General features: G+C 56.5%; 1 protein-coding gene across 1 annotated transcript in view; it reads left to right on the top strand.

Moving 5' to 3' along the window:
- The window catches only part of MYO15B (myosin XVB), a 32576-nt gene continuing 16817 nt past the window's right edge, over positions 1-15759 (top strand). Inside the window, 21 exon segments of the mRNA XM_067714242.1 lie at positions 1-2024; positions 2404-2467; positions 2702-2811; positions 2966-3044; positions 3342-3464; positions 3727-3830; positions 3955-4018; positions 4183-4296; positions 4412-4573; positions 5302-5415; positions 5529-5587; positions 5663-5795; positions 7014-7109; positions 7361-7492; positions 8249-8374; positions 11273-11350; positions 11540-11655; positions 11745-11790; positions 11929-12053; positions 12493-12610; positions 12851-13008. Of these exon segments, the coding sequence (XP_067570343.1) occupies positions 1-2024; positions 2404-2467; positions 2702-2811; positions 2966-3044; positions 3342-3464; positions 3727-3830; positions 3955-4018; positions 4183-4296; positions 4412-4573; positions 5302-5415; positions 5529-5587; positions 5663-5795; positions 7014-7109; positions 7361-7492; positions 8249-8374; positions 11273-11350; positions 11540-11655; positions 11745-11790; positions 11929-12053; positions 12493-12610; positions 12851-13008 (4145 nt within the window).

The raw sequence follows: 15759 nt of genomic DNA, 5'->3' as shown, positions 1-15759 counted from the left end.
ATGGTCAGGAGCAAGGGCAAAACGCCCCAGCGGCCGGAGGGACCCGGGAGGCCGACCTCCCGGGAGCAGGAATCCGGGTCGGCCAGCGCCGACAGCGCGCCCAGCCGGGAGCGCCGACAGGGCCGCGGTAAAGCCCACGGGGCGAGACCACGCTTGGAGCCCTGCACCGCGGGGGGCCAGGAGACCCCCGGTGGCCGCAGGAAGCCCACCGTAGAGGAGAACGGCGACTGCAGACGGCCAGAGGCTGGGCCGCCACCGGAGGCTGCGGGGAGACGAGGCAGCGCTTGGCGTCGGGGATGCGGGCCTAAGGAGAACCACAAGCCTGGGGACGGCCGTGGGGGGAGCCTGGAGAAGAGTCTCCTCGGAGGAAGAAGGACACGCGGGCGCGACCGCCGCAGGAGAAGAGGAAAAGGGCGGGTACGCTCGGTTCAGCGGGGCCGCCAAGAGACCCGCAGCCTCAATGGGGACACGTCGGATGGAGACGGGGCCAACTCCTGCCCGGACAGTGAAGTCCGCGAGGCCCTGGAGAGCGGCAGCCAGAGCGGTGGGGCCCCAGCGCGGCGGCCCAACTCGGAGCAAACGGACATGGGCTCGGGAAGCACCCAAACCGGTCCGGAGTCAGCGCTGGAGGCGCCGAGAGAACGCCCGAGCAGCGACGGCCTGGGCAGCGACGGCAGAGGCGGTGACAAGCCCCCCGCCGGGCCCCGGAGCCCGGAAGGATCGTCGGGGGCGAGGCCCCAGGGAGAGACCGAGGATTCCGAGACGGACACAGGCTTGAGTCTGGAGGGAGCCGGGCCTGGACGGAGCCTACGGGCAGCCTCAGGAACGACAAGCGGGTCCACTGAGGCCGAAGAGGCTGACCCGGCCAGTAAAGCTGCGGCCTCCAGTCCCCTCGAGGGCAGCCGCGCGTGCGTTCCCCGGAGCTCGCGGGCTTCTCGAGACCCCAGGCCGGCCCGGGACGCGAGAAGCAGTGGGGTGCAGCCCGAGGCTGAGCCGAGGGGCCCCGAGGCCGTTAGAGCCGAGGCCTCGACCGCCCGGGGTCAGCGTACCCAGGTCGGAGAGGGGGTGGGGAAGGTGCAAGAGGAGGAGGGCGTGAGCGAAGCGGGCGCAGGAGTCGCCCTGGTGGCGCTCGGCAGGCTTCGCGCGAGGCCCCCGCCAGGGCCCGCTCCCCAGGCCGCGGGTCCCTGCCGCTCGGGCCTCAAGGACCGGCTCCTGCGGGTGGCACGGGGCCTGGGCCTCCTGCGGTGGCTGCGGCTCCGGCCGCGGGCGGGCGAGGCGCGGGCGGCGGGCGAGGCGCGGGGCCGCGGGTCGGGGCTGAGCCGCGGTCTAGTGCTGAGCCTGGCGGGCGTAGAGGGGCTGGGCGGGCGACCGAGGGCTCCCCCTGGTGGCGGCTCGAGTTCCCCGCAGGTTGCGGAAAGGCCAGCCCCCGACGACCCTTCTGAGGACGCGGACCCGACTCTAGATCCCAAGTTTGCGGTCATGTTCCCCAGGATCCACAGGGCAGGGAGGACCTCGAGCAGCCAGAGCTCAGAGGAAGCGTCCGCGGACGCCCCCGCTGGGGAGGGGCACTTTTCGTCTTGTGCGGGGGCTTCAGGGGACAGTGAGGGGCGCAGGGCGAGTGGAGAAGGGGTGGCCGGGCGCCGCCACGGCTCTCTCGGCCCGACTCCCTCCGACGAGCCCCCACTCGAGAGAGGCTCCAGCAGCGAAGCAGAGCCGGAAACCTTGGGAGCCGAGGCTCCGGTGCACTGGGCGCAGGGCGAGGACCCCCGCGAGGACCCTGGGTTTGGCACCGAAGCACTGCTGCCCCGACTCATCTTGGAGACCCGCCTGCGGCGGGAGAGGAGCCCGAGCCCCTGCAGGTTCCTGAGGGATCGATGGGAGCCGGAGGATGAGACCGAGGAGGCGCTGGAGAAGGACCTGGAGCTGAGCCTCGGGCCGGGCCTGGAGGCGCCGCCCTTTCCCGGCGCCGAGGACAGGAGCCTCGGGGAAGGCCTGGAAGACACCGAGGACCTGGCCCGGCTGCGGTGAGCGGGCGCGGTCCCAAACCTGCCATGCCTGGGTCACACTTGCTCGTATCCCATCCTACCCCCGTTCTTTTATGAATTGTATCCTTACATGGGATTTTGCCACGCAAGGTTGTCTGGTTGGAAGGGGCAGGTGAGGGGTGAGAATCAGGTGCTCCTTCCTTCTCTAATTGGCACAAAGCTTCCCTCTGGGTCAGCAGCCTGGTCCTGCTTGTAGCGCCCACAGCGCTGGTAATTTGCTTAGCAGCCGGACCCCTGTACTATGGACCAGCTCGGAGAGGGCGCATGACTTGGTGGAAGTGTCTCTGCAGCCAGTGGCAGCGCTAACCCAGGATCTTCTGCCCCCAACGCCCTGCTTCTCCACCCTGCTTCCCTACAGGCCGGTGTGCGACAGCTCCGTGCTGCTGTGCCTCAAGAAGAGGTTTTACCTGGGCCGAATCTATGTACGGGGGACCCAAGAGGGGATGGTGGGCCGGGATTCCCTTTCCTCAGGGATCAGAGGGCCCTCCGGGCACCCCTGGAGGGCTTTCCCCTCCATCTTTCTCCTCCCTGGGCTGGGTGCTGAACCCTCTCTGGGGTCCTGCAGAGCGGGGAGGGGCCGGGGGCATCAGAGCTCCACTCTATTTGCATCACCTGCTCCCTCCATGTTCTGATGAGAGCTTCCACTTTCCTCCCAGACCTTTGGGGGGCCCCTCCTGCTCGCTCTGAACCCCCGCCGGCCCCTGCCTCTCTTCTCACCTGAGGTCCTGGCCAGCTACCACCCTAGGAAGACCCCTAACACCACCCCGTACGTGAATTTGCCCCACCAGCCCTCTGCTCACCCCCAGCATGTCCCATTGACTGAGGTCCAAGGCATGGCAGGCACGACCTGCCTACGCCCAGGAGGCCCCAGATGCCCATCTCTGGTAACCTTCTCATCTGCTTCCACCCTCCTCCCCCAGACACATCTTTGCCATCGTGGCAGCAGCCTATAGCCTGTCTCAGAGCACCGGGCAGGGCACCTGCATCCTCCTGGGGTGAGTGGTGGCTGCCCTGCTTGGCTGAACCTTCAGGCCGCGCTGAAGGCCAGGAGGAAGGGGATGTGAGGTCTGCATTTGAAACTGCCTGTCTGGTCCACTGCTGGGCAACAGCTCTGGACTTCCTGAGACTGTGCCCCTTGAACGAGGCATCTTGGGGACTTTTTTCTGTTTGGTCTCTATGCCCCAGGTCTATGTTTCTGCATTTCTGGGAGTCTCCTTTAGGGCAGGTATCACTTCCAGGTGGGCATATCCCCACTTTCGGGCTCGATGGGATTGTCCTATGTGCCCCTTCCTGGAGACCCTGCCAGCCTCTCCCTCCTGCAGTGGGCACAGCGGCTCTGGGAAGACAGAAGCTTCCAGAAAGATTGTGCAGTTCCTAAGCAGCCTGGAGCAGGGGCAGACAAGGGACAGAGGATGTCGGGTGAGGGGCAGCTCGCCATTTCCCAGGGATCCAAGAGGGACCATGCTACTCCTTTGGGCCAGAAGGGTGGTCTTCAGGCCTCTGGCTTCCCCTCGGGGTCAGCCCGAGGCATTGCCTACTGCGGGGACAGGGAGGGCTGGGGTGACTGACCCCTCCGTGGACCAACAGAGCTGCCAGGTACATAGTGTCCTCGGCCGGGATACCTGATCAGTGGGCACCACTGCTGCTCCCAGGGGTACTTGAATGCCCCTCCCCCATCCAGCTGGACGACGTGCTGCCCATGCTCAGCAGCTTTGGCCACGCCAAGACAGTCCTCAACTCCAACGCCAGCCGCTTTGGCCAGGTCTTAGGCCTCTGCCTGCAGCAGTGAGTGACGGGGGTCCAGGTGGGCGGGGTCACCCAGGATCAGTTTCCCTTACTGGGAAGCTGAGGCTGCTGCCCTTGGGTCCAGCCCACGGTGGGTCCCTCACTCAGTGTCCTGTGTCCACAGAGGGGTCATCCTGGGAGCCTCTGTGTCACATTACCTGCTTGAGACCTCGAGGGTGGTGTTTCAGGTATGACCTGGCCCGCTGCTCCCAGAGTGGGAAAGAGGGAGGGGCCGCTGCGAGCGGCTGTGGTCCCTCAGCCCCCAAGCCTGCCTTCCCCAGGACTTGTCCTTGCTCCCCTGGGGCACAGGACCAGGCCGTTGCTCCCCCTAAGCCAGTCCTTCTCCCCTGAGGCCCAGGCTGAGCGGAGCTTCCATGTTTTCTATGAGCTGCTGGCGGGGCTGGACCCCATGGCACGGGAACGGCTCTCCCTACAGGGGCCGGAGACCTACCACTACCTCAACCAGGTGGGGGAAGGCCCCCTCGGTGCTGGACCACGGGGACCGCCCAGGGGAGGGTCTGAGGAGAGGGAAGCTGCGGGCGGCCAGACTCCTCACCCCTCACCCCTGCTGTGCTCTGCAGGGCCGGGCCTGCAGGCTCCGGGGCAAGGAGGACGCCCAGGACTTCACAGGACTGGTGAAGGCCCTGCAGGTGCTGGGCTTGGGCACCGAGGAGCTGACTGCCGTCTGGGCTGTGCTGGCTTCTGTCCTGCAGCTGGGCAACATCTGCTTCTCCTCCTCAGAGGTGAGCTCCCTCTGAGACGCTGGGTTGGTGGCGGCTTGTTTGCACCATCACGAGGGCAGAAATAACAATGCCAAACACTTGTGTGCAGGAGACAGTAAGGCCCCGGGCCACCATCAGGGCCTCACCACTGCCCCCGAAAGCAGATGAACTCCCATCGTACAGATGAGAAAACTGAAACCGGGGTCTTCTGCATCTATACCGATCCTGTCCCACTAAAGTGCCACCCTAAGGAGGATGCTTGGCATTAATTGAGCAGCTATTATGTACCTGGCACTGTGTAGATCACTCTACATATATTTTCTTTTCATTTTTTTGGCCACACCGCGCAGCTTGCGGGATCTTAGTTCCCTGACCAGGGATTGAACCCGGGCCCCCGGCAGTGAACGTGCCGAGTCCTATAACTGCTGGACCGCTGAGGAATTCCCTGCATATATTTTCTAATTCATTGCTCCTGAGAACACCATAACATAAAAATTGTTGTTTCGCCTTTAACAATAAGACAGTGGAGACTCGGAGAAGGAAAGAGGCTTGTCAGGGCCGCCAGTTAGTGGAGAGGTAAAGTCAGGATTCACACTCAGGCCCTCAGACTCCGGAGCCAGCTCCTACCTGCCCAGATCTACCTTTGGGTAACAGAGTACCTTGCCAGGCAAAGCAAGGCCCTGCCCCTGCCCCATGGGAAGCAGCCAGTCCACAAGCAGAGCTCTCCCTGCCCCCTCCCGCCTGTCCAGAGGGAGTCACAGGAGGTGGCTGCCGTGTCCAGCTGGGCTGAGATCCACACAGCAGCCCGGTTGCTGCAGGTGCCGCCCGAGCGCCTGGAGGGGGCTGTCACCAGGAGGGTCATGGTGAGCTCGGGGGTCCTGGGGAGGTGGGGGCCTGACCAGTCCACCCGAAGGCTTGGGGAGCACGAGTGTGGGCCTTGGGCCTGACGTACCACATGCACATCCTCTGCCCTCAGGAGACTCCCTATGGTCGGGTCTCGAGATCCCTGCCCGTGGAAAGTGCCATCAGCGCCAGGTGGCCCTGGGGACAGGAGAGAGCTGTGAGCAGGCCCGGCCCCTGCTGCACGAGGCTCACTCCCCCTGCCCACAGGGACGCCCTGGCCAAGGCCCTGTACTCGCGGCTCTTCACCTGGCTTCTGAGGAGGACCAATGTGCGGCTGGCACCCCCCGGGGAGGGAGGCAGCGTGGCCACTGTCACTGTCGTCGATGTCTACGGCTTTGAGGTCACCCCGGGGGCGGGGCCCAGGACGGGGTGCCCACCTCATCCTGGTTATTTCTGGGGACCCCAGCAGCTTCCCTTTGTGGGGGCGCTCGTGCGCTGCCTGGCTTTCTGACCGTAAGATGGTCCACGAGACAGCTGCGTGCTCCATAGGTACAGCCACCTGCCCTGTCCAGCCCTGCCGTCGGCTCTGGAGAGTTCTGCCTGCTTGGCCTTGCAGAGTCTCACAGGAGCCCTTAAGACGATGAAAGACCCTCGGATGGGTCAGCCTCGCCTGCTGTGTACCCAGAGGAGAGGGAAGAGAGGGAATCCCCCAAATCACACTGAGTTTTTCATAAGCTCTTCACCCCTTTCCAGAACATCCTGTTTCCTCAAGGCAGGGAGGAGGGGCGAGAGCAAGAGGAGGTGGCCCCCACCTCAGTCCTTGGATGGGCGCTGTGCCCAGTCCCCTGCTCTCTCCTCCTCTCCAGTGTGTCCTTGGTGACTATCTGCTCTCTGAGGAGGGGATGACCGTTGCCCCTGTGTGTGTGTGCGCGCGCGTGTGTGTGTATGTGTGCGCGCGCGTGTGTATGTGTGTGTGTGTGCGCGCGCGTGTGTGTGTATGTGTGTGTGTGCGCGCGCGCGTGTGTGTGTGTGTGTGCGCGCGCGTGCATGTACGCACATGCGTGCTCTTGTCTGTATTTTAGAACATGTCAAAACTCTGTGCAAAGCTACACGAAGCGGGGGCTCTGCTGGGCTTACTAGGAAAGTGCTGAGGGGCACAGAGGAAGGAGCCTGTAATTCCAACAGGAGGGATGCTGGAAGGCTTCTTGGAGGCGGCAGCCTGGAACTCTGCTTACGAGGATGTGGCATTCTGATAGCCAGCGAGTTAGGCTGTAGCAAGAGGTGTCTTCTAGACCACAGGATGGCTATGATCAGAGGCCCGAAGGCTCACAGTGGTGCTAAGGCAGAAGGCAGGGGTGTGGGTCGTTGGAGGGAGGAAGCATGATCGAGGCTGGGACTGGGCTGAGGCGGCCTGCATGCTGTGCCAGGATCTTTGGACTTGTCCCTGGAGGAGGAAGCATCAGCCCTAGGGCACCACTCCCGCCTAGTGCTGGGGAGAATGGGGGCAGCTGTGGGAGGGGGATGAAGGGAACCAGGCCTGTGTGCTAGCCCCCCGACCAGCTGCCCTGTGCCCCCACCTCGTGTGGGTGCCCACCTCACTGCCCACGCGCCCCCCCAGGCACTGCGGGTCAACGGCCTGGAGCAGCTGTGCAACAACCTCGCCAGTGAGCGCCTGCAGCTCTTCTCCAGCCAGATGCTTCTGGCCCAGGAGGAGGTATGGGGAGCTGGGCATGGAGGCGGCAGGGGGACACCCAGCTGTATCCCAGAACAGAGGCCATCGCTGGTAAAGAGAAGGCACTACACCGAGAGCTCTGCCCCAAAGCCCCCTTGCTATGGGCCGTCTCAGTCCTTCTGAGGCTCAGTTTACTCATCTGTAAAGTGGGAGGGCCATCCTTGCTCTGGCTCAGATGAGGTCCCCCCACGAACATGGGTGGTCTCTGTAAACCAAATGCTGGCTGTTCCCAGGAGGAGTGTCGGAGGGAGTTGTTGCCCTGGGTGCCCATCCCCCAGCCTCCGCAGGAGTCCTGCCTGGATCTCCTGGTGGACCAGCCCCACAGCCTCCTGAGTATCCTGGATGCCCAGACATGGCTGTCCCAGGTGAGCCCCCAGTGTCGGGGACAAGGAGTGGGGGCCCTGGTGGCCAGGCCAGAGCCAGCAGGAACTCCCAGGGGAGCAATAAAGTGCTGAGGTCCTGGGACCCTGCCCACAGGCCCTCAGCACAGCTTGGGAAAGCAGCGGCCACACTGGCTTCAAATCCTGTCTCTGGGTGATCCTGAGTGCGATTCCCGACTTCTCCAAGAGTCCTCGCTGCAGAGGGGGACAGTTGTGCCTGAGGGGCAGGGTGGTGGGGACTGTGCAGGCCCCATGAGGGGCTTGTGAGGCTTTCCCCAAGTATTCGTTGTTATAAGTTCCTTAGCACTATAAAATAATCTCTTACTGGATGGCTTTTTAAAAGTATCTTGGAAAGACTTGTTCAGAAACACATGTAACTGTGAGACCAGACTCCCAGGAGTGATGGCTAAATCTGCCTTAAAGTTCCCCTAGCCCCATTTCTTTTAAATGATTTCGTCAAGGGTCCTCTAAGCCGCCAAATCTTATTGACTGAGGTGTACAAGGCTACTGTGTTTTTTCTCAAATGGGAGCCAATTGTCCAAAATAGTCCCTGGGATAGAAGCCGTGCCCTTTCTAAGGACTCAGATGTGGAGTGACTCTTCCTGAAAGAGAAGTTTGGGGACCAAAACCAAAGCTCACCTTCTGTTCAGTGCGTGTGGTTTTGGGGAGCAGGGGAGGGAAGCACAGTCCCAGCAGGGGAATGGCACCTGCAAAGGCCTGAGAAGCTCTTCCTCTTCTCAGGCCACGGACCACACCTTCCTGCAGAAGTGCCACTACCACCACGGCGACCACCCGCGCTACACCAAGCCCCAGCTGCCCCTTCCCATCTTCACCGTGCGGCATTACGCTGGGACCGTCACCTACCAGGTATCAGGGTGAATCAGTGAGGGCAGTGTGACCCTGGGGAGTCACCTGACGGGTGAGAGGGGTAGGTGTGGGGAGGCCCCTTCCAAGGCTTGGCCATCTGTCCCCACCTGGGCCCTTGGCCTCACCTAGTGCATGACTTACTGAGTTCTGGGTGGGCATTATGGGGTGGGGAGGGTCAAGGCCTTGGGACCTTCCAGTCCAAGAGGGGCAGAGTGTATGCATGGGACCTGGCTCTGATAACCTCAGGCAGTCTACTTCTCCTTCTGAACCTCCATTTCCTCATCTGTAAAATGGGAATGGGAGTCCAGCCTATAGCATTGTCCTGAGGATTAATGCAATTACATGGAAATGGCGGGTCAGGGGCCTGGCAGATACTAGGTGCTCACTGAAGGGATTCTCCTCTCCCCTTTATGAGTTTCATGACTACTGCACACCTACCCAGGAGGAGAGCTGCTGAGGGGAGGGGGCCTGGTTTAAAGGCTAGGACCAGGTGACTGGTTTGAGGTGGGGCAAGTCAGGTAAGGCTTCCTGGAGGAGGTGACATGCTCTGGTTGTAGAAGAAAACATACAAACTACACAGGAGTTATCCACACGTGAAACACAAGGAGTATATGTCAATTATACCTCAAAAAAAATCACATCTAAAAGAAAAAAGGAAGAAACAGAAGGAGATTGACTAAAGAAAACTATAAAATTGTATTGAAGGTCACAAAAGAAGACTTAAAAATGGAGGGAAAAGCCACATTTCTGTTGGGGAGCCCTATATTGTTCACTCTTCCCCAGTTAATCTAGAAAAGTCATGTAATTCCAGACAATACTCCAATGGGGCTTTTATGAGAGAAGGAGAGGTGGATTTTAACAAAATTATTCTGAAGTATTATATGGAAAATAAATGCATAAGAATAGCTAATAAGATATAAAAAGCAAATGATTATGGAGGCATTTGCTCTATCAGATATTAAAACATATTTTAAAGCTCTAGCAATTAAAAGATTATGGTATTGATAAGGAGCAGACCCATCAATGAGACAGAATTGAAAACCCAATAAACAGACCCAAAAGTGTAACAAAGAACTGGGTATGTGACAAAGGCGGCCTTTAAAAAAATGTGGTAAAGTATACACAACATAAAATTTCCCATTCTAACCATTTTTAAGGGTACATTTCAGTGTCTTTAAGTACATTCACAATGTTGTGTAACCATCACTGCTATCCATTTCCAGTACTTTTTCATTATCCCAAACAGAAACAACTTACCCATTAAACATTAAGCTCCAATTCCCCCTTCCTCAGACTCTGGCAATATCTAATCTACTTTCTGTATCTATAAATTTGCCTATTCTTATGTAAGTGGAATCATATCACACACACACACACACACACACACACACACACACACAATCCTTATGTGTCGGACTTATTGCATTGAGCATAATGCTTCCAAGGTTCATCCATGTTGTAGCATGTGTCAGAATTTCCTTCCTTTTCATGGCTGAATAATATTCCGTTGTATGTATAAACCACATTTTGTTTATCCATTCATCTGCTGATGGACATGAATTGTTTCCACCTTTTTGGCTATTGTGAATAACGCTGCTGTGAACATGGGTGTACAAGTAACTGTGTGAGTCGCTGCTTTCAATTCTTTTGGGTGTCTGCCTAGGAGAGGTTTGCTGGGCCATATGGTAATGCTATGTTTACCTTTTTGAGGAGCCACCAAACTATTCCTCAGTGATTGCACCATTTTATAGTCCCACCAGCAATGTATTGGGGGTTCCAGTTTTTCTACATCCTTGCAAATACTTGTTATTTTCCGTTTTTGAAAATTATAGTCATCCTAGTGGGTGTGAAGTGGTATCTCATTGGGTTTTTTTTTGTTGTTTTCTTTTTCATTGTGGTTTTGATTTGCATTTCTCTAATGACTAACGATGTCAAGCATCTTTTCATGTGCTTCTTGGCCATTTGTGTCTCTTCTTTGGAGAAATATCTATTCAAGTCCTTTGCCCATTTTTGAATTGAGTTGGTTTGGGGTTTGTTTATTTATTTTTGGCTGCCTTGGGTCTTCGTTGCCACACGCAGGCTTTCTCTAGTTGCAGCGAGCAGGGGCTACTCTTCATTGCGGCGCACGGCTTTCTCATTGTGGTGGCTTCTCTTGTTGCGGAGCACGGGCTCTAGGTGTGTGGGCTTCAGTAGTTGTGGCATGTGGGCTCAGTAGTTGTGGTGCATGGGCTTAGTTGCTCCGCAGCATGTGGGATCTTCTTGGACCAGGGATCGAACCAGTGCCCCCTGCATTGGCAGGCGGATCCTTAACCACTGTGCCACCAGGGAAGTCCTGAATTGAGTTGTTTTATTTTTTTGTTGTTGTTAAGTTGTAGGAGTTCTTTACATAATCTGCATATTAAACCGTTACATGTGATATTTTCTCCCATTTTGTAGGCTGTCTTTTTACCCTCTTAGTACTGTATTTTGATACACAAAAGTTTTTCGTTTTAATGAAATCCAGTTTATCTATTTTTCCTTTGTTGCCTGTGCTTTTAGTGTCATATTCAGGAAATCATTGCCAAGTCCAATGTCATGAAGCTTTCTCCCTTTGTTTTCTTCTAAGAGTTTTATAGTTTCAGGTCTTACATCTGGGTCTTCGATCCATTCATTTTGAGTTAATTTTGGTACGTGGTGTGAGATGAGTCCAACTTCAAAGGGGGCCTTTGTAAAACATTTTTTTTAATAAAGTATAGTTGATTTACAGTGTTGTGTCAAAGGTGGCCTTATAACTCAGAGGGGAGAGGCTGGATTATTTTGCAAAGGGACTGGCTTCCACACCCAGCCTTCTCTCCTTGGCTCCCCGCCCCCCACCCCCCCACCCCCCCCCCCACCCCCCGCCCACATTATCTCTTGCAGGTTCACAAGTTTTTAAACAGAAACCAGGATCATCTTGACCCTGCTGTGGTGGAAATGCTTGCCCAGAGCCAGCTCCAGGTGCCCCTGCCGGCCGCCCTGTCCCCCCATTCTGCCCTCTCCACACTGACAGCCTTGCCCAAGGAGCTGGTCTTCAAGCCCCTGGCAACCTGAACCTTTGGCCGGCCCACCCTGGCTCCCCGGGGGTCGGGGTGAGGGGCAGACTGGACAGGCCCAGGTGAGCTGGCTTGGCCCCCTCTCACCCCACAGCTGGTGGGTAGCCTGTTCCAGGAAGCAGAGCCCGAGTCTGGGGACGGACCAGGCAAACCCACGCTGACCTCTCGCTTCCGGCATTCCCTGGGGGACCTCCTAGCCCGGCTGGGCAGGTGAGAATAGGGCCCCCCGCACTCAACCCCAGGGAGTTTGAATGGAGGGGCCAGTCTGTGCTCAAGTGACCGCCCCTTCCACCCACCAGGAGCCATATCTATTTCATCCAGTGCCTCAACCCCAACCCGGGAAAGGTGAGCTCTCCCAGCACCTGGCGCCAGAGCCCTCCCACCCCTGGCCGCCCCCCTCAGCCCTCCCCGGCCCTGCCCCACCTTCCCCACAGCTCTGAGCCCCTCAATTCAGCTCTCCTTGGCTCTGCCCCATGGCCACAGCTTCCGGGCCTCTTTGATGTGGGTTACGTGGCAGAGCAACTGCGCCAGGCGGGCATCCTGGAGGCCGTGTGTACCCGCAGCGCCAACTTTCCCGTTCGCGTGCCTTTCCAGACCTTCCTGGCCAGGTAGGGGCCCAGGATGCGGGCAGCCCCAGGGCGCAGGCACCTCAGGGCCAGGGCTCACTAGGAAGGCCCCCTGGAGTGGCTGGCGGACCTGGGGCTTTTTCGGGAGCGGGGGATGGACACACTTTCCCAGGGACCCTGGGCCTGACGTCCAACCCTCCCTCCTTCCTTTCTCTCTGTCTCTCCTTCTCTCCCTCCATCTGCGTCTCCTTTCACTGTTCGTCACCCGCACACCTCTCCACGCCTCTGTGCATTCACCTGCCCCTCGTCCTCTCAGCAAAACTCTCCTGAGTGCTTGGCACATAGTAGGTGCTTTCCAAATCATTGTTGAATGACTTATAGACTGAATAGACCCCGAGGGGTTCAGGGGTCAAATGAGTGTGGAGGGAGGTCTCCGCTGTGTTTGTTCCGACCTCCTCAAGATTCTCCGTCCTTGGGGCAGGTTCCGGGCCCTGGGGACAGAGGGACAGGAAGAGCTCTCTGACCAGGAAAGATGTGGCACCATCCTGAACCAGGTGTTTGGGGCTGAGTCGCCCCTCTGTCACCTGGGAGCCACCCAGGTGGGTGGTGTGTATGAGCAGGGAAGCAGCGGGTATGGCTGGAAAGTGGGAGGAACATTTTGGGACCAACTCATGATTTGGTGCTCCTTCTGGGTGGTGGGGAGATGGAGTGGGCCGGGTGTCCCGGGCACCCCAGTAGAATCAATAGTTTGGCAGAAAGGAGGAGGCTGAGGCCTCGGGAGAAGGGCAGGGTGGTCTCCAGCCACCTGGCCTGCCCCCAGCCCAAACCTCTGCCCCCAGGTGCTACTGCAGGAGCTGGGCTGGCAGCAGCTGGAGCGGCACCGGGCCCAGCAGCGCGCCCAGGCCCTGCTCACCCTGCACCGAGGCCTCTGCGCCAGCCTCTCCTGTCAACGCCTTCGCCTCCTACCATGGATTCGCGTGCGTGGGCTCCAGGCCAGGTGTGCAGAGTGGGGCGAGACTGTAGGCCTCCTCACGGTGGCGGGGCAGGGTCGGGGGGGCGTAGGGCCTCAAGGCTAGTCTGCCTGCTTCCCATCAGCACCGGACTCTCCTTGCTGGCATCCCCACCATGCCGTCTCTGCTTGAATACCCCCAGCCACGAGAAGCTCATTACCTGCTAGGCCAGTCAAACCTGCGGTCTTGACTCCTTGACTGTTCTTTTCTCTAGTCTGTTCTCCACTCTGCAGCAAGAATACCCTTTTAAAAGCGTGAATCAGGTTGTGTGAGGCCCCGCCTACCTCTCCAGCCTCGACGTAGGCCGGACTTTTACACTCCAGGCTCTTTGGGCTTCGTGGTCCTACGATGCTCCCCTCACCCTTCTCGCCTCATTAGCTCCAGCCCCACTCACCCTTCACTGCCCGTCTTCACTCATCCAACAGCTGTTGGTTGACCGTCTTCTCCATCTACCCTGGGCCAGGTGCTGGCAACACAGGGAGGAAAGTGCAAGCATCTTCACACAGGCACAGAGATGGTGCCTTCCAGGCTAGCTGGGGAGTCAGATGCAGACAGTAAACCAGCTTCCAGTCGCCCCAAAGGGGATTGTTTAAGGACTGAGAACAAAATGAGGGCAGTGCCATGGACACCAGGGAAGCCTCGGAGGAGGGGGCACCCGTCACCACTATATGTTTCCAAAACGTTTTCATCACCAGCGGGAACTCTATACCCATTCAGCAATGATGCCTCACTCTCCCTTCCCTCCCGCCCCTGGTAACCTCCAGTATGCTTTCCATTGCTGTGAATTTGCCTATTCTAGATATGCCGTCTAAGTTGACTCATACAAATTCCTTTTACACCTGGCTTACTGCACTAAGCATAGCGTTTTCAGGGTTCGTCCCTGTCGTAACATGTGTCAGAACTTCATGTCTTTTTTATGGCTGAAAATTGTTCCATTGTGTGGACGGACCGCATTTTGTTTATCCACTTACCTGTCAGTGGGTTGTTTCTACCTTTTGGCTTATTGTGAATAAGGCTGCTATGAACACAAGTGTACAAGTAACTGTTCAAGTTTCTGCTTTTGGTTCTTTTGGGTCTCTATCTGGGAGTGGAAATCCTGAGTTATATGGTAATTCTGTCTTTACCTTTTTGAGGAATTGCCAAACTGTTTTCCACAGTGGCTGCACCATTTTATATTCCTACCAGCAATGTGTGAAGGTTCCAATTTCTCTGCATCCTTGCCAATACTTGTTACTTTCTGCTTTTTAAATGATAGCCATCCTAGTGGGTGTGAGGTGGTATCTCATTGTGGTTTTGATTTGCATTTCTTTAATGACTAATGATGTTGAGCATCTTTTCATGTACTTCTTGGCCATTTGTGTATCTCTTTGGAGAAATATCTATTCAAGTCCTCTGCCTGCTTTTTTTTTTTCCTTTGGGAATTTATTTATTTATTTATTTTTGGCTGTGTCGAGTCTTCGTTGCTGTGCGTGGGCTTTCTCTAGTTGCGGTGAGCAGGGGCTGCTCTTCGTTGCGGTGCGCGGGCTTCTCATTGCGGTGGCTTCTCTTGTTGCGGAGCACGGGCTCTAGGTGCGCGGGCTTCAGTAGTTGTGGCACACGGGCTCAGTAGTTGTGGCTTGTGGGCTCTAGAGCGCGGGCTCAGTAGTTGTGGTGCACAGGCTTAGTTGCTCCGCAGCATGTGGGATCTTCCCGGACCAGGGCTCGAACCCGTGTCCCCTGCGTTGGCAGGCGATTTCTTAACCACTGTGCCACCAGGGAAGTCCCCCTCTACCTGCTTTTTAATTGGGTTGTTTTTTTTTTTTCATTGAGTTGTAGGAGTTCTTTATATGTTCTGGATATTAAACCTTTATCAAATGTGTGATTTGCAAGTAGTCGCCCATTACGTGGGTTGTCATTTCATTCTCTTTTTTAAATTAAAATTTTTTAATTTATTTATTATTCATTTTTGGCTGCATTGGGTCTTCGTTGCTGCACGCAGGCTTTCTCTAGTTGCGGCAAGCGGGGGCTACTCTTTGTTGTGGTGTGCTGGCTTCTCATTGCGGTGGCTTGTCGTGTTGTGGAGCATGGGCTGTAGGCGCGCAGGCTTCAGTGGTTGTGGCTCGCGGGCTCTAGAGCGTAGGCCCAGTAATTGTGGTGCACAGGCTTAGTTGCTCCACAGCATGTGGGATCTTCCCGGACCAGGGCTCGAACCCGTGTCCCTTGCATTGGCAGGTGGATTCCCAACCACTGCGCCACCAGGGAAGCCCTCTTTTCATTCTCTTGAAAGTGTCCTTTTATGTACAAAAGCTGTAGATTTATTTATTTTTTATTGAAGTATAGTGATTTACGATGTTTCAGGTGTACAGCAAAATGATTCAGTTACAAATATATACATACATACATAATACATATATATACGCTTTTTCAGATTCTTTTCCATTATAGGTAATTACAAGATATTAAATATAGTTCCCTGTGCTATACAGTAGATCCTTGTTGTTTATCTATGTTATGTCTAGTAGTATATATAGATTTATTTTTAAATATTTATCATGCTCAGGTCTCCTTCATTGAGGAGTCTGGTCTTTCTTATATCTGGAAAATTCTCAAAGATATTGTCTCTTCCGGGATCTCCTGTTAGACATCCAGTGAATGTTATTTTTTCATTTTTTAGAAGTTCTGCTTCTTAAATAATAATACGCCAGACTCTGTTCCAAACACACCTTTTAATTCATTTCATCTTATTGTGGGGCAGGCAT

Source organism: Pseudorca crassidens, chromosome 19 (assembly GCF_039906515.1).
Source record: "Pseudorca crassidens isolate mPseCra1 chromosome 19, mPseCra1.hap1, whole genome shotgun sequence".
Classification (NCBI taxonomy): domain Eukaryota; kingdom Metazoa; phylum Chordata; class Mammalia; order Artiodactyla; family Delphinidae; genus Pseudorca; species Pseudorca crassidens.
Note: the sequence above shows the minus strand (reverse complement) of the source record. Positions and strands in the feature narration are given on the sequence as shown.